Source organism: Aspergillus undulatus, assembly GCF_047715775.1.
Source record: "Aspergillus undulatus strain CBS 261.88 unplaced genomic scaffold BDV17scaffold_8, whole genome shotgun sequence".
Taxonomy (NCBI): domain Eukaryota; kingdom Fungi; phylum Ascomycota; class Eurotiomycetes; order Eurotiales; family Aspergillaceae; genus Aspergillus; species Aspergillus undulatus.
In genome coordinates, this window is record NW_027396612.1 from 616755 (window position 1) to 641183 (window position 24429).

Sequence of the window (24429 nt, forward strand, 5' to 3'; positions counted from 1 at the left end):
CGTCTGCCGACTGATTTCTCGCACGATAGGGCTGTCAGATACCAACGGCGGCTCGCGGTCCATTCCGATAATCTGCCCGATCCTTATCCCTGTGGATTGGAGAAGCGGCTGGGAGTTGAAGTCCCCGAAACTCTTTCCTAGGCCGACGAGTACAGCGATTGTCTGGACGGTTTTCAGCTGTAGTTCCTCAAGAAGTCTGCTTCATTGAGGAAGTACATCGCCGCATCGTACCAGTTTCGCACAAGATCGGCGGTGCTTACTACGCTAGTCAGTACGGAGTCGAGTTCAGGCGGCAATGCAATAACCTTTAGAAAGACCAGCTAAAGTAGCCTCGCTGCCATCCATAAACATCAGGCTCATCTATACTGTTGCGTTAGTTTGGTTAGTCAGGTACATTGCCGACGCTCACCAACTGCAACGAAGCTGAACTATATGGCCAGCCAGGGTGGATCATACTCTAGAAAGTGGCTACTGTCCCAAGCGATTCCATGCTCCATTCGAAACGTCTCCTCATGAGCCGCAAAATGAATCCACGCCGTCCATATAGAACCATGTCGGAGCAAGACATCGCTACATTCACGTCTCGGCAGGCAGATATCCGAGCGGCGGCGTACAGTTTGAGTATGCACGGTTTCCCCATGTGGAAGGTTGATCATATCTCTCATAGAGCTAGGGTGCTTACCAAGCCCGTGAAGCTAGAACTGGGAAGGAGCTCATTGTTGTCCAAAGCAATGTTTGTTAAACTTTAGGCAGAACTCAGAAGAAGCTGGGATTACTTGTCCTCAAGGGAAGGCGCGATGGGCGTACCTTCCATATAGAGGTGATACGTCCAGCAGGTCGCTCCTGCCAAGTTCATCCTCCGAGGTCCCGATTAGATCAGGAAGGAGCGATGGCTACGGGTTCCCCCTTTAGCAACGTTCTCTCTCTAGTCTCTACCGTAACGCTACCGAGCTCTCGGTTTCTTCACATCCAGGCCACTTCCCGCTCAAACGAATATGATCCCGTCCCGTCACTCTGTCAAGTCGCCTGATTCATCAAATATCTTTCAGCTAACGGCAACGTCGACCCATCTCGACCTTGTCTCGACAGGCGGCTGGAGCCCAACAGTTGACGGTGCCAGGTGCGCGCACCTGAGTTGATGACTCGATGGACTCCCAGTTCGAGAGGGCCCCGGGAGACCCCAAGTCCCCGAGACTCTGGGGCGGGACCCACGGACTCCGGATCCAGTCTGGCTTCCATTCTCAGCCTCAGGGCACCGCGATCCTCACTCTGAGGGAGGACTATGATGAGGTACTAGTATCTCCGAGAAAAGTCCGATCATCAGCCGTTGCGCAACGGATCGGCTTCGTTCGCAAGAAGACAGCTCCTTTCCATGAGGTTTCGATGCGCATTCCTGTACCATTCCAGCCGACGCCGTAACCGACATGAAGGCAGCAGCAATAAAATCTGCAAAGGCTGAATGCCCAGAAAACTAAGCCCCACCGTGGAAGCTTGACCGAAGCTTGGAGTGGAGATTCGCTAATTTTGGATCGAGGAAACGCGGTTGCCTACAGCCCTATCAAGGCTTGTCTATAGGCTTGACGCTCGCCAACGTGTTACTGCGTTTACTCACCGTGAGCAGGTGCTGATACGGAGTTTGACTGAGGAGTAACAGATGGCGCCCAGTAAGGCCGACATACCCAATGCCTTCCGACTCACGACCTACGTCTGGATCATTCGCATCTCGCAACGGCGGTGGGCCCCGGTCGTCTAGACTGACACCGAGGATCCTCCGGCAAATCAAACAGTGGAGTAGAGCGTCGTTCAGCCACAAGGATTCGTGGACACCCTCAGCTTGGACGATCCCCATGGTTTCCTCGAAAATTCGATCCAGCCCGTCGTGCCGTTTCAACCGCGTGGCTGTCTGTCACAGCCACATGTCCGTGTTGCAAATTAGATTAATTCTGTTGACTATCGCCGCGGTGTCTGCGCTATAAAAACGGCCAGTTCGGCTGTCTCCTCTCCCCGGATCATTCTCTCGTCTCAAACAAACTCACCACCTGTACCGATCGCCTTCCTGCCCATCTACCAATCCTTCTCTATCTCCATCTCAACTCAGCAGATCCAGCAAAATGGTCTCTTTCAACCCTCTCTCCTTCTTCAAGTCCTCCAAGGAGTCGACTACCGACAACGCCAACGCAAACCCAACCTTCGACCCAGATACCCTCCAGATGGTCCAGCCGGGTAACGCGCCCAACATGACCGCCAGCAACCAGGGTGTTGTCTCTGAGCAGCCGGTACTTCTTACTCCTTAGCCCCTCCGCTTATCATCCCAAGCGCGCTAATTCAAATTCCTCAGCGGCAACAAGAGCAGATGAACACCTCGATGCAGCTGCGCGGTGGTGGCCAGGCGGGATTCTGCTGCGGAATGTGAGTCTATCCTTTTTCTATGTGCGACTGTATTTGAGCTCCTGAAAGAGACGGCTAATGGACATCTTATTTTATAGTTGCGCCGGTCTTGCCTGCTTCGAGTGCTGTGAGATTTGTTGTTAGATGCACCATATCCTACTTGAAACCTACAGCCGCGCGAGAGTGCGAGCTGAGACGAAGTTCGGATGAAGACGCATTGTGGAGAGCGGCAGTGATGAAGAGAAGAGATTGATTTCGTTATGCTATACCCCGCTGTTTGCTAGATAATTTCCGGAGTACTAAATCATTGTACTATTGCATCATTGCACGACCGCGTTGCCTGGTCTTGGTAATAAATACATACGCACTATGATCATCCCCGACGTATCTCCTCGTCGCGAGTCTCAGCGTCCTCTGATTGCGGCGTCAAACCTACCACCCGACCATGTCCAAATCGACCCCGACGGTCACCTTCCTGAGATCCACTTCCCCGGCAACGTACCTAATCGTGCCGTCCTCATTATACCCGGAGGTTTGGATCATGCCGCCGCTAACTTCGTCGATGATCTTAGCGTATAGATTGGTTTCGTTCACGTCGCAGCGCATAGAGGCCGACTCGCAATGCGCGATTAGGGCCGCGGTCGATCTGAAGATTTTGAGGCATCCGGGGCATCTATTTGAGAATGTGGTGTTAGTAAGTATTGCATTAAAGTGGTGAGTAGGGCGTGGTCGGGTAGGGCGGGTAGGGTAGGGAGGAAAACAAGAGAAATGACATACTGCATCTGCCTCGACCCCTGCGACTTCGAAAGGACATGTTTCTCGAAGCCCTCTTTGGTAAGGCAGCGCTTCCCGCAGGCACAGACATACTCTCCAGAGAACTCGTCGAGGAAGTTGGCGGGGTCCCAGTCGCGGTAGATCTTTTCGAGCACGAGACCCGCGTCGGGGGGACCGATGGAGAGAGCGCCAGCACCACCACTGGGTGCAGCGATGTCAGTTCCAGCCCGAGACGTTGATGCGGACCCGGAACCGACCGTGATTGCAGATACCGCAACGTGCTCCCGGCCTTTATCGTGCCAGCCGACGTTCTCGTTCTCTTTGTTCTTGTCCTTCTCCTTGGGTTTGGGGTTCTCGGTTACGCTGACATCAGTGAATGCCATCAGGTCGCCTAGGCCATTTCCGAAGCTGCTGTCGTTGATCCCAAGTTTCGGCCAGTGTTCGTCAATCAGATCCTGAATTCCATCGTCTTTGTTTGTGGGCTGGTTGGCCATGGCCTCGCGGTTTCTCTCGCCAAGAGTCATAGGTATAGCGACGCCACCTTCTCCGTCCGCATCGAAAATAGAGGGGGCGATGGGGAGGGGGGCCGCGGGGATTTCGAGCGCCTCTTTACGCATGAGTTTCTTCGACTGCTCGAATAGCAATCGATCCGAGCTGATGGCAACGCACTCGCCATCTTCGATGTGCCGCATGAGGCCCGCGGCGCTCCGGAAGGTGTCCTGACATCCATGGCAGGTGAGGTTCTGTGAGGTACGGTGGAACTAAACATGCATCAGAATTCCGGCCATGGTCAGAATCGTAGAAATCTTGATCGAACAGACTTGAAGCTTCAGCCGATGATGAGATGAAGACCTACCTGCCGAATATGCCTGTCCCGCCCACCCTCACTCCCAAAGTCAATCCCGCAGATTGGGCAGACAATGTGCTTCTTACTCTTAATCTTATGCAGAAGGATCTGTTCTTCGGATTCACAGTCGAGGTCGCACTTGGGGCAGTACTCGTGGTCTAGGTAGGTGGACTTGTGTTTCTTCATTTCCTGGTCGGTGCGAAAGGAGAACTTGCAGTTTGGGAAGGTGCATTTGAATATTCGGGGGGGTTCGTCGGCGGAGGTTTTGGTGGTGGTCTTCATCTCGGTGTTGGTGCCAGTCATGGTCTCTCTGGTGGTTCTTGAGGAGAGTCCAGAATCGGTCTTTCTCATCGGGGGAAACGGAGAGGTCATGATGATGGGATTGGGATTGATGAAGTTGAATAGATGGAGGATGGATGAGAACAGACCATGAACGGTGGAAGGTGAATTGAGTTGGGAAATGAGACTGTCTTGTGTTGCTTGTTAAGAGCCTTGTGTTGATGCCAATCAGAGAGCAAGTGAAGGGAAGTTGTCTCAACCAGGGAGCTGCCTAGACTTCTAATTGAGCATGATTAAGAGACCCCTTACAATCTCACTCTGTAAGTCACTCAACACCTACCTACAGAAGTCCAGGAAGCTTTAACATTCACATATCCAACCATTAGGTATGTACATCACCAAAATAGAAATCATCTCTCCATTCCCCCTCCATCGAACCACAATCTAAAACCTCGAAAAAGGCAACCACTTTCCCCTAAGCGTAATAACCGCCCAATTATTCCCCTGCTCATCTGTCTCCTTCTCCACCTTCGTGGAAAACGAAATCGCAGACATAATCCCATCGCCAAACTTCTCATTCAGCACCGCCTTATACGCATACCCGTAGTTCTGTACAATCTCGTAAAGGCGATAGATAAGCGGTTCCTTGGGCGGCATTTCGACTGAGCGGCCGCGGTCCGGGAAGCCCGAGAGCTGAGTCTTCAATGTCTCATGGTCGATTTCGAGCAGGGAGGACAGCTTCGCGATGTCTTCTTCCGAGGCCTTGGCTTGGCCGTAGAAGATTGCGGCCGCGGCGACTTCGTTGCGCCCGATGTGCTGAGCGATTTGTTCGAAGGAGAGTTGTTTGGAGGCTTTTGCGGTGAAGAGGGTTGCGCTTGAGGCGGGGAGGTTGGGGTGTTGGGTTGTCTGGATTGGGAATGTTAGTGGTGGCAAGGGTTGTGTTTGGGGAATGAGTCATACGTCGAGGGTTGCGAGGGACATGGTGGCGGTGATAATTAATGGAGTTGAGTTGTACGATGGAAGATCTTACATTGAGGAAATGCAGAGGGGCATTCGGTCTTTATATGGTGATCGTGACGTTGTTTCTCCAACAGCAGGTGCGGGGTAGCTCCCCGCCGGTGAGGGGTTGAAGATAAGGACCTTCTTAGGCATTTATTCTTAATTGACTAAAGTATCTGGCAGTCTGTAAAGGAAATGACAAAACTCGAAAACATCCAAGCACTCAAACATCATCCTGAGATCACCAATATCACATCTTGCAGCCATACCAGGCAAAATAAGTCCCAACGTATCGACAGATCCATAATATATCCTGACTCTGGCAAACCCCACTACGCCCACATGGCTTTGAATTTCTCATTGAACTCTGCCTGGAGCATTCTGAATCCCTGAAGAACTTGCAAGAACCCTTTATCTTCGAGGACTGCATCGGGTGACCCCTGTCTCGAAGATGGGTCGCTGCTCTGCGGCGTTCTCGACGTGTTGCCTTGAGACTCCGACGTACTATCTTCTTTCTCCCAATCGCTCAGATCGTCTTCACTTACCTCATCTTCCCAGCTGTCGGCGACCGGCTTCTTCTTGGCCTTGGCTTTAGCCGGTAGAATCGCGGACGTGCTAATGGATGGTCTTCCCCTGGTCAGCTGCGGCTCGGGGGTCTTGGTCTGGAAATCAGCGCCTTCGAATGCTTTATCTTCGAGTTCTTCGTCAAAAGCATCACCAACACCCATTGTTTCCAGCATCTCCGGATCGGTGCCGGGAGATAGTTTCATAAAGTTCTCGAGCGTAGTGACAATTGTTGCTAAGACAAGGGAGAAATCATTGAGCACGAACCACAAGTCTCCTTTGCGGATCATGTTCTCCGTTACCAGGGCGTGAACGTTCCCATGCTTGAAAAAGTCGTACAAGTACGCGTTGAGGGGAGCTTGGCCGTCCTTTGGGCTGGCCTGAACATGCGGGATGACAGACTCTTCAAGCCAGACTCCGCCTCGGACCATCTGGCAAAGATCAGAAATACTTTCCCATTCATCCTGATGACCTGACAGGGCAACGAATGCAGAGTTAATCCGCGTCGGTGCCAGAAATCTCATCGAACCTGTGACTGTGCTTGCGGATTCATCTCCTCCGCATTTTAAGCCAGTGAGGGGAAGAGTGCAATCATCCGCGTGGAGATGCTGTTCAATGAACGTCTTGACGTACGCCGAGTAAGTGCCCAAGGTCCTCTTGTTGTGCGAATGCAGGATTTTCGCCGCTTGTTCAGGTAGTTCCGGGAGGATAACGACTGAGGTGGATTTCCTGCTGGCTCCCAGAGATTCCAAGGCGCTGGGTCGAAGAAATTGACGTCCAAACAAATGTGACATGACAAGCATCAAGGTGCGTATCGTATCTGTTGGTTTCTCGTTGATATCATTGCATAGTCTGTGAAAGTAGCCTTCACTCAGTAGAGCATGGAAGGCAAAGCTGGAATTCTCAGTGTAATACAAGTGAGAAACCATTCCAGCAAAGTTCAAAGGTGCTCCGACCGTGTCCAAGAGCCAATTTCGGCGGAGATATTCGATTGAGAACCGCAAGTGGTGTAGTACCGTCTGTTTCGACTCCGGTCCACCTAGATAAATCCTCGGACAAGAGAGAATAGAGTTGACAGCCTTCACGGCATAAGGAGCCTGCTTCGATTCGTGGAGGAGAATCATCAGACGTAGAACAAGACTGGTCGTGAGCGGAAAATGTCCATTGAGGTCCGGCAGTCTGGAGCTCAGCAGGCGGCATACTTTCTGGTGAGGAAGTCCCTGGAATACAACATTGCCCAAAAAGTCAAACCCACGACGACCTGCTCGACCGGCCGCTTGTCGAAAATTCAGGGCGGTTAGGTAGACGGAGTCGCCGCTGAAGACAACCGTCTTGCAAGGCATGTTGACACCTAGAGCTAAGGTTCCGGTGGCAATAACCACACGCAAGTAGCCCTTGCGGAAAAGTACCTCGCAGACCTGGCGGTACTTCCGAATGAGGCCTGCATGATGAACGCCAATCCCACGCTTCAGGGCAATAATCAGATGTTCGGGGACTTCTCGCTTCCTCATCTCCGTGGCGTACTCTTCGAATTCCGAGTTCGTGAGCTTCTTTTCGTCTGCGAAATGGAAACCGGCAACCGGCTCATCTGGGTTGAAGGTTTCGAATGGGCTGTACTCGGCATTTTCTCTTGCCAGCGACATCTTGCCATCCTCTTCATCGTCTTCATTCTTCTTACCTTTCTTATTATTTGTTTCTTTGACTTTGGCTTGTTTTTCTTGCATCTTCCGCCATTCGTCGAATTTGGCCAACTTTCTCCTCCAAGTAAGGCTCGACTCTTTCCAACGATCTTCCGATTCTTTGAGCTGGGAAACAAGATGCTCACAAATCTGCTCGCATTTGGCTCGATCGTAATTGAAAAACAAAGCCGGAAGGGCATTCTGGTCATGGAGAGAACATATCAAGGGCAAGGTCGTATCCAAGATGCTGCTTCCATCCACAGTGGCTGGTTCGAGAGAACTATGGTGTTCACCAGATCCTTGAATGTCTGGCGCGGCTATACCCAGGTTTTCTGCGAGATGCTGAACGACAGATTCAAATGGAGAACTATCGCAGCTCATCCAGTCTTTCAACACCGCCTTTAACTGGGCTTCCCATCCGATAACGTCAGCCTTCTTGATTATATTTGGGAGAGCAACAGAAGGGTCCAAGTTTTCATCTATCGGGAAGTTGTCAGTAGCAAATCTTTTCATCGCCATCCACAACGTGAAGCAATCTCGCGGCTCTAGGGTGAGATCGTCCGGTAGGCCACGAGATCGATCGATCAGGCTTGCAACAGGATGCAAAAAAGCCATATTTGCGCTTCCTTCTAGCCCAAGTACAGAATGTCGTAGCGGTGTCGAGAGCCCATTAAAGGCAAACTTGGCCGGCGGATTATAGATGTACTTTCTCAGATCTGAGTACCGGGTTTTGTGCTGTATCATTCTCAACTCCAACCCGTTGGCTTTCTGAGCCATCCCTAGCCACTTTTTAAACTCCTTCGGGTTACCGACAGTCGCAGATAGTGCGATGATAGGACATGAAGCCAGAAGCAGCAACTGTTCCCAGATAACACCATCCTCCGCCTGGCCAATGCAATGCACCTCATCAAATATGATGCGTTTGATACGGGGTGACCACGTCTTCGCGTTCGTCGGGGCAAGGAGCATAATTTGAAGGATATGCGGCACAGTGATTAGAACTTGGCAACCGGTTGGGTTATTGATTCTGTAATCACGTGTATGTATTGCCCAAACTGACTTTCCGAGAGTATTGTCGAAGGATTTGGAGAACCTTGCTTGAATCTCCGCAGCAATTTGATTGACGAGTGCCTTGGTAGGTGCAACATAGACCAGAACTCCGTCATTATCATCTTCCAGAATCTGTTTAATGGCGTAGAATCTACATTCTATCATCAGCAGCAACTTAGTGAGGACTAGTAATTCGGCCAACTTACGAGATGAAAGTCTTTCCCGCGCTTGTTGGTGCTACTACGAACAAACTCCGTCTGGCATCAATTTCATCAAGCACCTCCCGCTGCCACGCATCCGGCTCGAAGTCATGAACACGGGGATCTGCGGCTGAGCCCATACTACGATCCATGTACGGTCCAGCATGAATCAGCTGAAACTCGGTCGACGAGATTCCGATTGAGACGTTTCCCATCTTGACGTCTAGAACTGGAAATTTGAAAGACAAGCTGCGATTTTCGCCACATGACATCCTGAGGGCTGGAAGATTGAGCAGCCGGGTGGTAGCTTGCATACACTTCGCTATTCCCTCGGTAAGACCGTGTTTTGATTTCGCGATTTGCTGGACGGTATGCCATATCAGTGCTACGATATGCATTGAAGTGACTCCACCGCCATTGTTGCATTGCTCTTTCCACACAAGTAGTAGAGTCCCTGTCATAAAGGCCAGTACCTCCACTTCGACCGCAGTGCGCTTTTCTGTCGACAAATTTGAAAGATACTGTTTGGCTCTGATGTAGCGTGCGGAATAGTCACGCTCTCTCTCGAGGTCTGCCAGCTTCAACCGCCACGCAGCAAAGTGCTTGTCGACAGTTTCCCTCTGCTTCAGGCGCCACTGCTCGGCGATCTGATCCCGTACGGATGGCCTTCCATGTTGACCGTGCTTTTTGTGGTTTGTGGACGAAAGACGCGAGTCGGGCTTTGGCGCCACTGCTCTCTTATCGCCGTTGTGGCTTAGGGTGGATTTGGAATTATTCTTGTCCTTCGTTTTGTCGTTTTGAGGTCTCACAAAGACTGACTCGGGCTCAAGCGACCCGCCAATTGCGTTCGTAAGACTTGCGGCATATCGCAGTACATCAGTCATGAAAAATTGGTTGCGCCGGTTGATAAACACCTTCTGTCGCTCAGTGAGAGAGGCACTAAATCGTTCGTTGAGAAGGCGTCTATGATTGTGCCAATGGCTGAGCTCCTTGAATATCCGTGAACAACTGCTGCTCTTAGCCCCGTCGGCAAAGTCAGCTATTTCAACGGATACGGGTCTGAGATGCACATCGATAACTCGATTGCTGAACGGCAGGACGCTAATCGATTCAATATTGTTGGGCTGCTCCCGAGCCTTGTTCTTGGGCTTTTTACGGCTTCCTAATGACCGAGCGTTCAGCGCATCACTGCTGGTCTCCCCCGTTCCATTGTGTCCAAGTTCTATACCTAGATGAACATTAATCTCGAACAAGGTTGAGACAGCACGTATGAGTACATCGGATCTTTTCCGGATTGCCAAGCTGAAAGATGCCAGGCTTTTGGTTTGTCTGAGGACTCGCAATGTCTCGAGAAACAGTCTACCATCAACTGCATCGCCCAAGTCGCAGCCACCTGCTGTATACTCAATAATTTGCTTCCAAGGCTCAGAAGTCAAGACCTTTTTCATGGCGTTGGAAAAGTTTTCGAGATATCGCTCGCCTGTGTCATTTCCCGTTGAAACAGTGGCCCTTTCTGAGAGTTTGCATTCGCTAAGGATGACCGTGTGCAATAGCATGGCGCAGGCCTCTAGGAGACCGTCCAAGCCAGATGGAGTTGACCGATGCATCATTCCTACCGTAACTACCGTGGCCCACTCACGTTGAGTCAGCCCAAGTTTTTCCTCTTCAATCATGGCCAGAGCCTTGTTGAGAAGTTGCTCTTCCTTGGCGCCATAGTGCACCTTTTGCTTGTACAGCGGGATCGTATTGGGTATGGGTGGAGGGCCATCGAGGCTAACTGAGGCTAATGTTCCATAATCATAGAGCTCCCTTGCGCGCGATACCGAGCCCTCAAGGACCATGGACAGAACCTACACACGTGAGTGAGTATACATTCAAAGCCCAGAATAGCCAAACGTACCTTTGAATCTCGATATTCTAAGCTGTTCAAGATTGAGATGTTATACCCATGAAGAACGAACCAGTGTATCATCGATCGTAGCATAAGTTTTGTGGGTTCAATACTGGAAGGTGCATTGTCATGGTTTCCCTCACTGTTCGATGAAGATGATTCGCCGTCATCCGATAGTACAGTGGCGTCATCACCATTCAGCGAGTCTGTGTCTTGGGGCACACTTCCTTTCAAGACAAATGTACCGTCATGACACATCAGAAAGTATGCGCCGACAGAAGCTAGATATTGCCCAAAATCACGACATCGGTAGCTCGCAAAGCGTCGAATCTGAATCGAAGGAACCGCAGCCGGAAGGTTCTGAGTCAAGTGTTGTACGATGGCTTCACGGGCAAAGCGATATTTGGGCCACAGGTTCTCAGCGGCAGCTGGAGGGATGGAGATCCGGGAGTGCTCTGAAAAGAAAACGAGATGAAAAACACATTTTCTCTTGTGAAGCTGGGCAAGGAATTTCCCGACGAGATGAGTGGCGTGTAACAGCTGTAATCCATGAGAGAAGTCCAAGGTTTTGTCAGAGAGACATTGCAGAAGAAGAGAATCCCCTTCAAGGAGAAAGAGCTCGTCACCAGCGTAGTCGCCGACGAGATCTAAGGTACGGGAAGCAAGCTTCTCAAACCTGAAAAGCGTGTTATTCTCCCATGCTAAGGACTTCCACGTATTTCTTACCAGTTCAGTAGCCTTTGGGCGTCTGCCATCCTGGCAGCGGTCAGATTTCGAAATTCAGATCATGAAACAGTTTGTCTGAACGCCGGATGGACGAGGGGAGAGATGCTGAAACGAATGTAGAGAAGGAGCAGGCAGGAAGGCAGAGAGGAGGGAGAGTGAAAAGAGAGTGGAGGAAAAGAAGAGAGAGATTCTAAGGAGAAAGAAGGCAGAATAACACAACAAGGAGGGGAAAAGCAGGCGTTTGCGGCACAGCAACTGCGTGTTTGCGCAAGGCTTCTCTGGATCACCTGCAATTGAATAGGCGCCAGGGCAGGTCCATGAGCCAATGCAATTCAACTCAACAGGAAAAGTGTACCTGACAGACTCAGGACATTCTCTGTCTACCGCAATTGTTCAAAAGAACCATTCCCAAAGAGCAGGGGGGTGTTCTGCACACCCCCCAAAGACCGCCACTGAGAGGTAGATGAAAATCGAGCAGAAATCATTCGTTCACCCATGTACCTGTAAAGAGCTCATGTGGCTCAATGTATCTATACTTCCTCGACATTGAGCTTCTAAGTCTAAGATATTCAGTGTCTTGCGCATTTACCAGATCTCATGTGATGCACCTGCTAATTTCCTGATTGGGAAGCCACGGTACATTCAGCTGGGCTCCAGGCTCCTCCAGCTGCCGACAGTCTCAGTGACGATTCAGATTTCCAACCTCCATAAGCAAACGCAAGTACCTCGCATCTATGATGAGCTCTCTACACTCTGTATGTCTTCGATTCGCTGGTTCGGCTTCAGAATAACGCGCTGGATCTGGCCAAGGCCGAGTGTGCTCAGGCGCCCAATCCACTCCTTGACCGTTGACCGAAGAAGCAAGTCTCCTTTACAAAGTACAGTACATGATTAAAATGACTACGTTTATTTGATATCTAACACGAGCATCCAGATTTGCGACCAAGCAGCGATCTTAACCTTTTCGACACCAACAGCCCGAAAACGTTGCCCATCGCGTTGATAACCCGTTCCCGCCGCTTTATGTATCCCACGACGCGAATCTCGCGCTCTCGCCTCGCCAAATTCATCGCATCATGAGGAAGACCGAGGAATCATATTTCATCACCGATATATGGCAGATACGGTTGGACAGATATATACTGTGGGTTGTGGTCGTTGCTTTCGCGCACCCGTTGCTAGACGCATTTCTCAAACGCATTTCTCAGCCGCATTATTATTTGAGGTGCCTAGTGCCTACGGAGGAGAATTGCAGCGTCATGTCGCCTTTGCTCAGCCACAATCATCCCACTTGATCGCTGGACGCGCTTACTCAAGAAAGTCAAGACCGGCGCCTAGCGTTTCATGGAGTGTGGCTTAGGTTGCTCAGCTTTGGATCGGTGTTAGGCTGCCGCGTACCTTGCAAGCTGGAACAGAAGAACAACGGTCTGGGAGATGGGAAGGAATCTAACCAAAAGGAATAAGGCTCTTCATTAGCAGATGTCTCGGACAATTTAGTTGGCTATTGTTGCCAGAATGATGGATCCCACGAGCTCCGAGGAAGCCTAGGCTAAGACGATGGCGGGGCAGCTGGCGTCAAATAATACCAAGAGGGGAGCTGACCCAACGCTTCCCCTCATCGTCATCCCAGCGATCTGTTTTGCCTTATTCGACATCCGTATTTATCAATCTCCATATAACAGGGCCCAGTCCCTTGTTGTCTGACAAACTTTATTCTCCTTTTCTTTCTCCCATTTCTGTCCACCTTCCTACGGTGATCGCGACGACATGTCCCACAATCAAGACCACCTGGCCTATGGCCAGTACCACGGCCAGGACTCAGACCGTGCTGGCGAGGGAGAAAGCACAAGGAGTTTTGTGGGGGATACATTCAACATGCTTAAGAGCAAATACAAGGAACACCAAAGCTCCTCTCAGCATGGGGGCCAAGCACCCGGCAACCAGAATCAGCCGCCATCTCAGGGGTACAACCCAGGCGGATACGGCGTATGTCGCGCAATTTCAAGCGCTTATCACCTTGCAAGCGATACTGACAGTCCTTTAGGGCCAGCAGAGTTACCCTGGCTACAATAATCCCGGCCTGAACCAGACCGATCCGAACCACAGTTCCGGCAACCAATCGCATCAAGGAAAACCGCCAAAGCAAGATAAACTAGGAGGTTTATTTGGGAAATTCCAGAGCGTTGTTGCGGACCTTGGCGGCGAAGCTGCTCAACGTTTGGGAACTGCCATTGATCCCCACGGATATGCAGAATACGGAGCAAAGCCGCAGTCGCAGAACCGATTCGGCAGTTTTGCTCCCGACCGTCACGGCAACGATGTCCAGTGGTATGTTGATGGCTGCTCTTATTTCTATGCTGTTTCCAGAGCTTTGGAGACGGCCAGGGAGTCAATCTGGATTCTGGACTGTAAGTGATCGCGAAGGGTGTCTTGACTGCTTGCTGACAGTACGTTAGGGTGGCTATCACCAGAACTTTACCTGAGACGGCCACCGGCGAAGAACGAACAGTATCGGCTGGACCGATTGTTGCAGGCTGCAGCGCAACGTGGAGTTAAAGTCAACATTATTGTGTACAAGGAGGTCACCCAGGCGTTAACCCGTACGAAGCCCTTCCACGAATAGCGGACGCATGCTGACAAGATATCAGTGTCCTCCCATCACACGAAACATCACCTGGAGAACCTACACCCAAATATTGCGGTATTCCGTCACCCAGACCACCTTCCCGACCGTCAAGGTCTGACTGCTTCGATCACGTCCTCGCTGGAAAATCTCTCCTTGGACGCACTGAAGCTGGGACAGATGTCCTTCGACGCAATGAAAGGTATCTATGGTATCCACGAGGGCATGATCCTCTATTGGGCCCATCATGAAAAGCTATGTATTGTCGATGGCCAAATTGCGTTCATGGGCGGCCTAGACATGTGCTACGGACGCTGGGACACTCACCAACATGCACTTGCCGACGTTCATGATCACCCCGCGGGGACCGTTTTCCCCGGTCAGGATTACAACAACGCCCGAGTGCTCGATTTCACCGATGTTGCGCATCCAAATCAGAACAAGCTAGATAAAACACAGACCTCCCGCATGGGTTGGTCCGATGTTGCAGTGAGCTTCCACGGACCGGCTGTGGAGGACATCCGTCGCATGTTCGTGGAGCGGTGGAACTTCCTCTATGATAGCAAGTATCAGTCTCGCAACGATACCAGATTCTCGAGACTTGCGCTCTATGGACGTCCAAGCTCGTCCAGCGGTGGCCATTCGGGTCAGTCACAGCAGGGTTCTCATCAGCAGACACCTTACCAGCCTGGACAACAACAAGCCGATCAGCAGTATACTTCGTCGCCACAGCCGGGCACTACTCCGCAGCAGTATCAGCCTGCCCAATACCAGGCGGGCCAGCAGCAGTATCCCGCCTCTCCGCAGCCTGGTACTCAATCATCCCAGCCAAGCTGGTCTCAGCAGCAGGCGCCCTACCAGCCTAGCCAGAGCCAAGCTGCTCATCAGTCGTATGCCGCTCCAACGCAGCCCATATCTCAGTCTCCCCAGCCCAATTGGAATCAACAGCAGGCTGCGCACCAACATGCTCAACAACCTACCCACCAGTCACACCCGAGCACTCCCCAGCCAGTGGTCCAATCACAGCCGAGCTGGCCTCAACAGCAAGTTCCGTACCAGGCTGGTCAACATCAGTCTAGCCAGCAATCGCACCCCGGTACGCCGCAGGCTGCATCGTCTCAGCCAAACTGGTCTCAGCAGCAACCTGCGTATCCAGGTCAACAGACTTATGAACCGGCTCCCCAGGGTGTCAGTGAGCTTCCTCCGCCGAGCCCTCAGCCTGGTTGGAATCAACAGCAGGCTTCCTACCAGCCCGGTCAGCAGTCGCAGTCTGGAACCCCGCAACCTGCTGCTCAATATCCTCATGGCCAATCTTTCCCACCACCTCCTCCTAGACCTGCGCCAAACCAGAGCTCTAGTCAGAGTCCGGCCCCATACTTCCCACTACCACCCGGTCAGCCTACCCAGGAAAGCCAATACTCCAGCTCTCGCGGCTTCTCAGATTACTACGGCGGTGACAATGGTGACCGTGAGAGAGCGCCCGGTGGAAAGCCAAGTTCAGGCTCTGGATCCAGTTTCGTGCCCAAGCGCTTCCGTGAGAACTTTGACTCGCTCCGCGGTGAGCTGGCTGGCCAGATCCATCAATATCAAGACCGTTTTACCAGCGGTCATCTAGGACGGCCTCAGCAGCGTGGAAACATGTCCTGCCAGATTGTCCGCAGTTGCGGCAAGTGGAGCAACGGCACTCCCACCGAGCATTCGATCGCCGATGCTTATTGTGAGATTATCCGCCACAGTGAACACTTTATTTATATCGAAAATCAGTTTTTCATCACAGCAACTGGTGACAAGCAGAAGCCGGTGGAGAACAAAATCGGTGCAGCGATCGTCGAGCGTATCCTCCGTGCTGCCCGCGCAGGCCAGAAGTACAAGATGATCATTGTCATCCCAAGCGTCCCGTGCTTTGCGGGAGACTTGGGCGACCAGGCGGCCCTCGGGACTCGCGCGATCATGGAGTTCCAGTACAACTCGATCAACCGCGGAGGCAACAGCATTATGGAGCTGATTGCGAAAGAGGGATACAACCCGATGGAGTACATCCGCTTCTACAATCTCCGTAACTACGACCGTATCAAGTACAAGGCACCTCAGACGCCACATCAGGGAGGTGGAGGTTTCGGGCCTGATCACCGCCCAGCCTTTGACACATCCGCTGCCTATCAATACTCGGCCCCTGCACCAGGTCCTAAGTCCGGATCTGGGCCGGATACGGTCAGCTCGTGCTACATGCTCAACGGCCCAGACCTTCGAAGCATTCCTTGGGACGGCCCCGCCGAGGCAGAGATCAACGCATTCGTGACCGAAGAATTATACGTCCACTCAAAGGTAAGCCCTGCATTCCCTTCCTTTCCAGCTCATCTAACAGAATAGGTCATGATTGCCGACGACCGCGTCGTTATCTGCGGATCCGCCAATATCAACGACCGCTCTCAAGTAGGTGACCATGATTCAGAAATCGCGGTTGTCATTGAAGACCGGACTCCTGTCCCGTCCAAGATGAACGGTCAGTCATGGACAGCTAGTCGCTTCGCGTCCTCGCTCCGACGCCACCTCCACCGAAAGCACCTTGGGCTGCTTCCCCCGCAGGACTACGAACACCCCGCCAATGATTACTTTGATTTTGACGCCCCTGAAAGCCAAATAGTAGCGGATCCTTTGGCGGACACCTTCCTCAGCTTGTGGAACACACGCGCGCACACGAACACCAACGTCTTTAGGGAGCTCTTCCATTCTGTTCCTGACGATACTGTGCGCAACTGGGGCACGTACAAGGAGTTCTACGGGTACTACTTCAAGAACGCTGACAAGCAGGCCTTCGGCGAGGAACTGGACGGACCCCCCGCAGCGTACAAGTATGGGCATATAGTTTCTGAGAAGTTCCCAGGTCCCGAGGGAGTAGCCCGCGTCAAAGAACTGCTCAGTCAGGTGAAGGGCACGCTAGTGGAGATGCCATTGATGTTCCTCTGCGAGGAAGACGTGGCGGAATCAGGGTTGACGCTAAACGATCTGACAGAACCGCTTTATACCTAGTGGTGGGTCATGCAGTAGTGTTATTCTTTATGTGTTTAAGCTCTGTGTCTCGTTCTTCTTTGATGTTCTGGAAACCTTCTTTGATGCCAAGTTGCGATTGTTGTTCGAGAACAATATGTAGTTCGTTCTGATTGGTCAATGCAACCACAGTCTCACTAAGCCCCTCTAATGCTGCACATCTATATCCTCATAACGAACGATCGACAGCTAGATCTTTGTCTTCAAGACCCCAATTTACTGTTGCAGGATTCTAGGCTAACTGTTTGCAGTCTACACGTGGATGCTGCAGATTCTATCGCGGAAGCGTCTTCGCGTCAGGAGCAGAACACAGCCAACGCCGAAGACCGAGTTTGACAGCTGCCAGATGGGTCTCGCCGCATTGAGCTCGTTCCTTATCGCGAGCCCTCATTGGCCCCGCCAGAAGAACAATATCAAGCCGCGATAACGCCACCAGCATTGATTCTGGAACATACATTGAGACGCCTGGCAGAAGAATATTGCGTGCCACACGTGCGATTGTTCCAACAGCTTTAGGCTTGCTTCGACCGGACTTGAACCTTCGAGGCTGGAATTCTTTGAACTGACACTGGTTCCTGAGAAACATCCACGCAGACTCGAGGACTCACTTCATCGAAAAACGTCTATAAAAGGCTCCCTCTACCCAGCCCTCAGGACCCTTCTTTTCATCATCACTTCGAATCCCAGATTCACAATCACTTCAAGCTTCTTTACAATTTTTTTGCTCGGCGCAAAACCAACAACTTTCTCTCAAAATGTCACCCACTGAGTACGCTCCTGTTGTCAAGGGTATGTCTTCTCGTCTCTCCTCTCCATGCGAAACCAGCACTCTCCATCTTACCCCCGTCCCTTCTATAATCCACATCCATCATGCAAGGCATTGGCTAACAAGCAGTCCTGCAGCCTCCCCGGGCGCCGGCTGCGTGGTTATGTAAATAACCCCACCGAACCAACGATCTCCCAACCTCGATCTATCCTCTTCAGTTCAGTCGAACGGAATCCATCAGCACAGCCCCGACGATATGATATGAAATGAGCACCTGGTCTTTCAATATGTCGTTGGCCAAGTCCCAGTCGCAAAGCACCGCAAGCATGACACGCGAGTCGTCTATGCCTCTACCTACAGAAAAGCCAAAAACATCCTATCACCTATCGATGGCCGACATTCTTTGATAAACGATCGATCGATCGATCGTACGAACGATATCACATGATTGAACGAACGATGAACGTATCCAATACATGTCTGCCTGCCTATCTTTACCATACTCAAGCAACCTTACTCTCTTACCCTTCTACGACTGCGATTGGGACGACAAATCAAGACAGGTTTTTATTTTCTGTTGAATTTGACTCTGTGCTGGTGGATTTCTGGGTGGATCGGGGCGTCATGTCTCTCTTGCTTTTGTTTTCGATATCTTTTTATTTATCTCAAGCTTGCTTCCTGGATAGGTTAGGTTTGGTTGAATGGAATGGGGCATTTAGTCTTTGGATTCTTTCTCCCTTCTGTTTTTCTGTCTTGCAGCAGACACTCGTAACTCGCTGTCCATGGGATAGGAATAGGGATTTACTTAAGCGTGCAAGTAAGATGTTAAACCGAGTGAGAAGATTTATAGATAGGATACTTACCTACTTCAGGTATGATCTGAGTACCTACCCGGTCACTCTGTCTCGGGCTCGGATTCCTGCGACAATCTGCCCCGGGGGCTGGACCTGAGCCCGGAGCCGGGGCGATTGAAAGCCTATGGTATGATGCTAGACTTGAGAAAGAAGCAGAGGGGCCATTAGTTCCAACTTCCCAGGTGGCGAGGGGGAGACGAAGTGACGTTCACGACACCTACGAGGTTCTAGTTTAGTAGGTTAGGTAAGTGAGTAGATGAGCGGAGTACTACGTAGACAGTACCCATGTAACAAGGACAGCTGGGACAGACTTTAGAACTCGGGAGCTCACGAGAAGGGTGTCTTATATCTACTGTATTGATCTACCGGTCCATAGTGGGCAGCGATTCCAGCGGCATACGTTTAATCGGACAGTTGTCCGTCTTGGGCGGCCCAGTTTGTATGGTGAGGGGTTTAGAGCTGTGCTCAGGCTCAGGTGCTACTCCCGTTAACATAAAAGGTAAGGTTGCTAGCTCATGGCCTTGGAGAGCAAGTTTGTCGGGTAGCTACCTAGGCACTGCGATAAAGCTGCGCTGTTAAGGACTCTAATCATGTATGATTAGTAGGGGTATTAGTAGCTCGAGAAGATTTCCTCCTTTCTCAATATATTCATTCGTAAATAAATAGGAATCATCAGCGCTGCGTAGCCTAGCTATATACCTAAACGGCCGTCTCCTTCCGAATCGCATCCACCCGTGCAATATCATCAGCATTAGGCTCCTGCAACTCCGCGTCGTCAACAACAAACGCCTCATTAACAGCGTCCTCGACCTGAACCACAACATGAAGAATGAGACTGGTGGTCCGCGCTGTCCCAATCTGGACCATGTCCTCACCCACTGCGCTCTGGATTTTGCCGTCGCCGCCGTTCTCGGTTAGGTCGGCGTTGAAGGCGCTGCAGATCGACTTGAGGGGCTCGAGAAAGCGGTTGCGGAAGTAGACGTAGGTCTTCTGGAGCTGGAGTTGGCTGCTGAATTCTAAGGAGGATATGAGGATGTAGTAGAGGTTTAGTGCGGAGTGGATTGATGGGCTGAGAGATTGCGTGAAGCGGACCCAGGAGGACACGAGGTCGGATGATACATCTAGGTCGAGGGCGGGTGAGGCGAAAAGGAGGGGGAAGAGGACGGAGAAGTAGTGCGGGTTGAGGAAGATGTTTTCCTGGGAGGTTGTTCCCTTTGCCGCTTCGAGGATCTCGTTCTTGAGCCAGTCAATTGCTCGATCCTTGATTGTTCGGTAGAAGTCGTCCTCGAGCACTTTGCGTATCACTTTGAAGCGAGCGATTTGCGAAGGGTTGCTGTGGATGATGGTTCCGGGAATTCTTCGGACTGTACTGTAGGTCTGGCAGACTGTTGCGGCTGTGAGTGAGATGACGAAGTCTGAGAACTCGTTCCCATCTGACGGTGTCGCGATTGGACTTTGTAAGGACAAGACTGTCAATGCAAGTAGAGAGTCAAGGAGCACCTGCGGCTGCTCGAAGGCGACTTCATCCAGACTGCTGAATCTTCCAACAAAGTTATTGAAAATACGGGCCAGGTCCGGGTAGACCGCAATCGGAGGAGCTTTTCCAGAGGAGAACAGCTGCGCAACTGCCGCCCGGGAGGCGAGAAGTAGCAAGGACCCATGCCGTTCAATGGGAATGTCATCTGCTTTCTTGGGGTGTTCTTCAAAGTCCAACGGCGGAGGCTGTTCTTCGGGTGCTTGTGTCACAACATTCAGGAGTTCTTCATCGGTCAAGCCGACATCTCGGGAAAGCGCCTGGTCGGGTCAGTATAGAGCCGGCAGATGGGGAGGCAGTACCCACGGTAATCTTTGCAATGATACTATCCCTCTCGCCCAGTTGTTTGTTATCCGTGTAAACACTGGTAGGTGAGCCAGTCCCTGGCATGCGCAAATTCGGATGCAGCTTCTCTTGTAATCGGATGGCCCACGACATGCCGGGGTCCATTGGTCCCGAGCAGCTCAAGAGATATGACTTGAGAAGCTCGATCAACCCAAATTGCAAGAATCGCCTGGTTATTGCGGTTTCCTCGTCTTTGGCAGGGCTAGGCGATGAGACCTCCGCTTCAGGATCGGGAGCGGACGCCTCGGCAACCCGAAGCACCGTCGAGTCGCTAGGAGCCCTGGGTGGTGGCGGGGGTCGTTTCGTAGGAGATACATCTCGCAGGAACTCAATGAAAGCAATCGTGGTCTCGTTTGTCGGCATCGAGGTGTATGCTTCGAGGACGGCCTGGAGGGATGTTGCAAGAAATCGGCTCGGGGATTTGGTCTGAATGCGAGTGTGGAGTATGGAAAGCATTGAGATGAGGGTGTTGAACTTGAGGACATGCGAGGGAAGGTCACCTGTTGCCGAACCGTCACTCAAGTTAACGCCCTCAAGCTGTGCCTCCAGCTGCTTGTCCGATTCGTCTTCTTCATCTTCGGCGGGGTGGAGGTGCATGAGGGCGTCGGATACGCGCAAGATGACTTCTCTGGGATTTCCAAGTCGCGCTACATCTTGCAGGCACTCGAGTGACTCTGGCAGCATCGGGAGAAGCATCTTGACCAGGTCCCAGCCGATATTCGTTGTGAGCACCTCATCTTGGAGGAAGGTGTGCAAGATGGGGAGACGTGCGGGAGTTAGCTGGTACTCCAGCAGAGTGAGATAGGTGAGATAGTCAGTGGCCGGAGGAAGGGCCTGGATGAGAGGATCCTCTTCTGCCATTGAGAACGCTTGATTGACAGACGACATTGAAAGAGAGATGAGGTGTTTGGGGTGCGGGGTGTGGAAAAGAACCAAAGGGTCCTGGAGCTTCGTAAGCTCTGCCAGAAGAGAGCTTGGCGTCCTCAGAGCGGGGCCCATGCATGACATCACTGACACTGACAAACCAGGTACATTCTATATTTAACACTACGACAGGTACTAAACAACCCCCATGGCCTAAACCAGATACAAGGTATATGTTCGTGGACTTCGTATGTCCAGTCACATTGATGCGGGCACTTTGATCCAGGAAAATCTCCAACACTGATATATCCTCATCGAAATTCGCTGTGATCGAGGCGGGGGATACTCCATAGTAATTGGATAGCACAGTATGGCGCCATATTCTCATTGGTATCAATTAATTAGAACCTAAAGGTCAATAATTACCTGCGCTGTGCACGATTTCTTCCGATATTGGAAGCGTAGCTGAACGCCCTGTGCCCTCAGCTCACTCCGTCACATGCTGGAGGACCAGGCGCAAAGGCTCGCTTAGAAGAACGCTATGCAATAATAATGCCAACAAGACTACTCATCAGGCCGAAATCTGGTTTGCCATATAATGAATGGGGAAAGTGGGGGCAGAGATTATAACCTTATGGTCTCGAGGAACAGCGGATTTGAGGTTGATGGGAACTACTACATATTTCTTTGATACCGCAGTTGAACGGCGAGCACACCCACACGGCAGGGACGATCATGTGATCTCGGATCCCGGAACTCGCAGCGCTAACCAAGGCTGAAGAGCCAAGCCACCAAAATTTTTATACATCGTTATACCCAATTTTCAATTATAAATCTCGCCAGCTGAATCAGGTTCCAAGCATGATTACCTACGCCCCAGCCTCATACCTGAAATCCCCGTGCTGCAGAGCCCGAGATCGTCAACACCCAAAACAGTGCGACAGTCAACGCTGTCACCGGCATATGCACTGACAGCTTTATCCAACGTCGCGCATGATCTACCTTTTGTATTCCACATTCCACCATGGTTATTTGCCTGCAGACCCAAGCGAGTCTCTCGCAAGGATGCGGGTGCTGCCGATTGAGCCGAGAGAAGTGGTGCTATTGCTATGACGCCGTTTGCAGCGCATGGTGATTGAGCACTGCAAGGGAAATATTGGAATGAAATCTTGAAAAACGATGACTGAGCAATCAAAAAAGATGGGCCCAAGCGGAGTGTTCTGCGCCCATGGCTCCATCAACAAGACTTTAGCCCCTACGACTATTCCCTGAAGAGCAAATCCACCACTCGATCCGGTCCATGCTTGATTCTCACAAGGCGCTTTCCTCCATCCGCGCCTTACCGATTTTCCGGCCTTCCTCCATCTCGCCCTCTACCTCCACTCCCTCTCGCCCATCCTTTTCTTCTCCTACTTAATCGCCTTGCTGATGTTCCTTGTACAATAGAGCAGCTAATACTGTGCTCATTAATCCCAATTTCAGCGCCTTCGTGCTCATTTAGCGTCTGTCGATCTTCTATCCGGCTCTCCCGGCTCGTGCCTCGCCTGCTCGCCGTTGCCGTCATTCTTTGATAGCAGGTTCCTTGATTAACTCAGTTTGCGACCTTAATACTCCCAACACGCGGGAATTGTTTCGCGCTTTTCTCGCCGTCTCAATTTGCTCCAAGCCGTAATCCGTCGTGATCCGATCCAGAAGCCTAGATTTACCACCAGGCTACGCCGCTGAAGGTTGGGAGGACACTCGTCGTGGGCTATAGCATAAATCAATTGAGGAAGGAGAAGGGTGCACAAACTAAGTCGACAAGAGGGAAGTGCGACCTGTTCCAAGAGCTGCCACACCTTTTCTTAACGCGGAAATGGCAACCGAAATGCAGTCTTTCTACACTCCCGCAACTTCAACCCATATCTCCTCTCATGGCCCAGCCGCAGTCGATGAGCTGATCAACAAATACTCTTCTACTATGGCTACCGCAACGTCCCCGACAAGCAGCTATGCCTCTGGAAAAACGCGACGCAACATCTTTCAACGCACTACTGACCGCGTCCGGCTAGAGTATTATCGGTACGAGGTGACCTTTGGCCTCTACGTCATGACTCCGGGGGAGAAGCTTGTTGCAAACACCTTCGTGCTCGTGGTTCTCAGTCTCCTCTTCTGGGCCCTCCTTGTTTACTTTCCAGCTCTGCTTTACCAGAAGCTGTCTCGCCTTGTCTGGTTGTTGACCGGCCAGAGCGGTGAAGAAATGGGAGCTGCGTTGGGAATCTTGGAAGCACACAGTACCTCAATACCGCCATTTGCATCGGAGAAGGCGCTATCATGATTTGGATCAGTCATTATGCTCTGCTCGCCCTTTGTCTCCACCAATTTTGACTAGTATTCGCGCTGCTACGGTCTTGCTGTTTTGGATTTTTGGGCAACGGATATTGCCTTACAGGTAATTCTCCGTCACCTTCTACTTGTGTCGATGATCCGCCGGCTAACTGTTACTTCCTATATAGTACCCACTGTCGTTCGCTACATTTTGGAGTTTGGCGCCATTGGAGCTTTGTATAACCACATGAACGACGAAACGGACTCGTCTTATTATAATGATCCGGTGGAGGGACGACTTGCACCACGAAAACGATTACCGAATATAATGACAGATAATGCGTCCTCGAAGCTCGAATCCCCTTGTCGGTGCAGTTGGTCACCCACTCAGACGCACAATTCCTGTGCTCTCTATACCTTTCTTTTTGCTCGACACGCCGCGGTGTTTGGATCCACCGCCAGGTTATTTTTACAAGTCGAATTAAAGTATAGGCAAATAATGCTTAATCTGAAAAGTGAACTGTACCCTAGTATGGAGAACAGAGCCACATAACAACTATAGAGTAATACTCCATGTGAGCCAAGCCAAGTCTGGGGAGGACTGGGTTGTTGATACTAGATGAGCCTCACTCAGCCACACCGGCGACAAAAATAAATTAACAGATTAGTCAGTACTCCGTAGTCACAGCGA

The 24429-nt window shown here is 51.3% G+C and overlaps 7 protein-coding genes across 7 annotated transcripts; 3 read left to right on the top strand and 4 right to left on the bottom strand.

Moving 5' to 3' along the window:
* The first annotated feature begins 2027 nt into the window (after window positions 1–2027).
* On the top strand, window positions 2028–2687 carry BDV17DRAFT_229802 (uncharacterized protein). The gene is made up of 3 exons (XM_073755759.1): window positions 2028–2276; window positions 2339–2409; window positions 2487–2687. Exons 1-3 carry the CDS (start codon window positions 2112–2114, stop codon window positions 2530–2532), a joined length of 282 nt encoding a protein of 93 aa, XP_073618805.1. The 5' UTR covers window positions 2028–2111; the 3' UTR covers window positions 2533–2687.
* Window positions 2399–4689, bottom strand: BDV17DRAFT_229806 (putative C2H2 finger domain protein). The gene is made up of 3 exons (XM_073755760.1): window positions 4019–4689; window positions 3166–3923; window positions 2399–3061 (listed from the first exon to the last, which is right to left on the bottom strand). Exons 1-3 carry the CDS (start codon window positions 4379–4381, stop codon window positions 2821–2823), a joined length of 1362 nt encoding a protein of 453 aa, XP_073618806.1. The 5' UTR covers window positions 4382–4689; the 3' UTR covers window positions 2399–2820.
* cyn1 (putative cyanate hydratase) lies at window positions 4294–5311 on the bottom strand. The gene is made up of 2 exons (XM_073755761.1): window positions 5249–5311; window positions 4294–5194 (listed from the first exon to the last, which is right to left on the bottom strand). The coding sequence occupies exons 1-2, from the start codon at window positions 5267–5269 to the stop codon at window positions 4733–4735; spliced, it is 483 nt and encodes a 160-aa protein (XP_073618807.1). The 5' UTR covers window positions 5270–5311; the 3' UTR covers window positions 4294–4732.
* Window positions 5312–5373: 62 nt separating this feature from the next.
* BDV17DRAFT_255755 (putative DEAD/DEAH box helicase) lies at window positions 5374–11558 on the bottom strand. The gene is made up of 4 exons (XM_073756969.1): window positions 11398–11558; window positions 10681–11347; window positions 8787–10630; window positions 5374–8731 (listed from the first exon to the last, which is right to left on the bottom strand). The coding sequence occupies exons 1-4, from the start codon at window positions 11424–11426 to the stop codon at window positions 5620–5622; spliced, it is 5652 nt and encodes a 1883-aa protein (XP_073618808.1). The 5' UTR covers window positions 11427–11558; the 3' UTR covers window positions 5374–5619.
* Window positions 11559–13164: 1606 nt separating this feature from the next.
* On the top strand, window positions 13165–17050 carry pld2 (putative phospholipase D (PLD); the record flags this gene model as incomplete). Its single annotated transcript, XM_073761439.1, has 5 exons — window positions 13165–13383; window positions 13442–13805; window positions 13854–13997; window positions 14046–16345; window positions 16391–17050. 5 exons carry the CDS (start codon window positions 13165–13167, stop codon window positions 17048–17050), a joined length of 3687 nt encoding a protein of 1228 aa, XP_073618809.1.
* A 2304-nt stretch (window positions 17051–19354) lies between these two features.
* On the bottom strand, window positions 19355–21500 carry BDV17DRAFT_255759 (uncharacterized protein). The gene is made up of 2 exons (XM_073756970.1): window positions 20529–21500; window positions 19355–20482 (listed from the first exon to the last, which is right to left on the bottom strand). Exons 1-2 carry the CDS (start codon window positions 21453–21455, stop codon window positions 19388–19390), a joined length of 2022 nt encoding a protein of 673 aa, XP_073618810.1. The 5' UTR covers window positions 21456–21500; the 3' UTR covers window positions 19355–19387.
* A 1798-nt stretch (window positions 21501–23298) lies between these two features.
* Window positions 23299–23748, top strand: BDV17DRAFT_280037 (serine palmitoyltransferase small subunit family protein; the record flags this gene model as incomplete). The annotated part of the gene is made up of 1 exon (XM_073759819.1): window positions 23299–23748. The coding sequence occupies one exon, from the start codon at window positions 23299–23301 to the stop codon at window positions 23746–23748; it is 450 nt and encodes a 149-aa protein (XP_073618811.1).
* Between the last annotated feature and the right edge of the window lie 681 nt (window positions 23749–24429).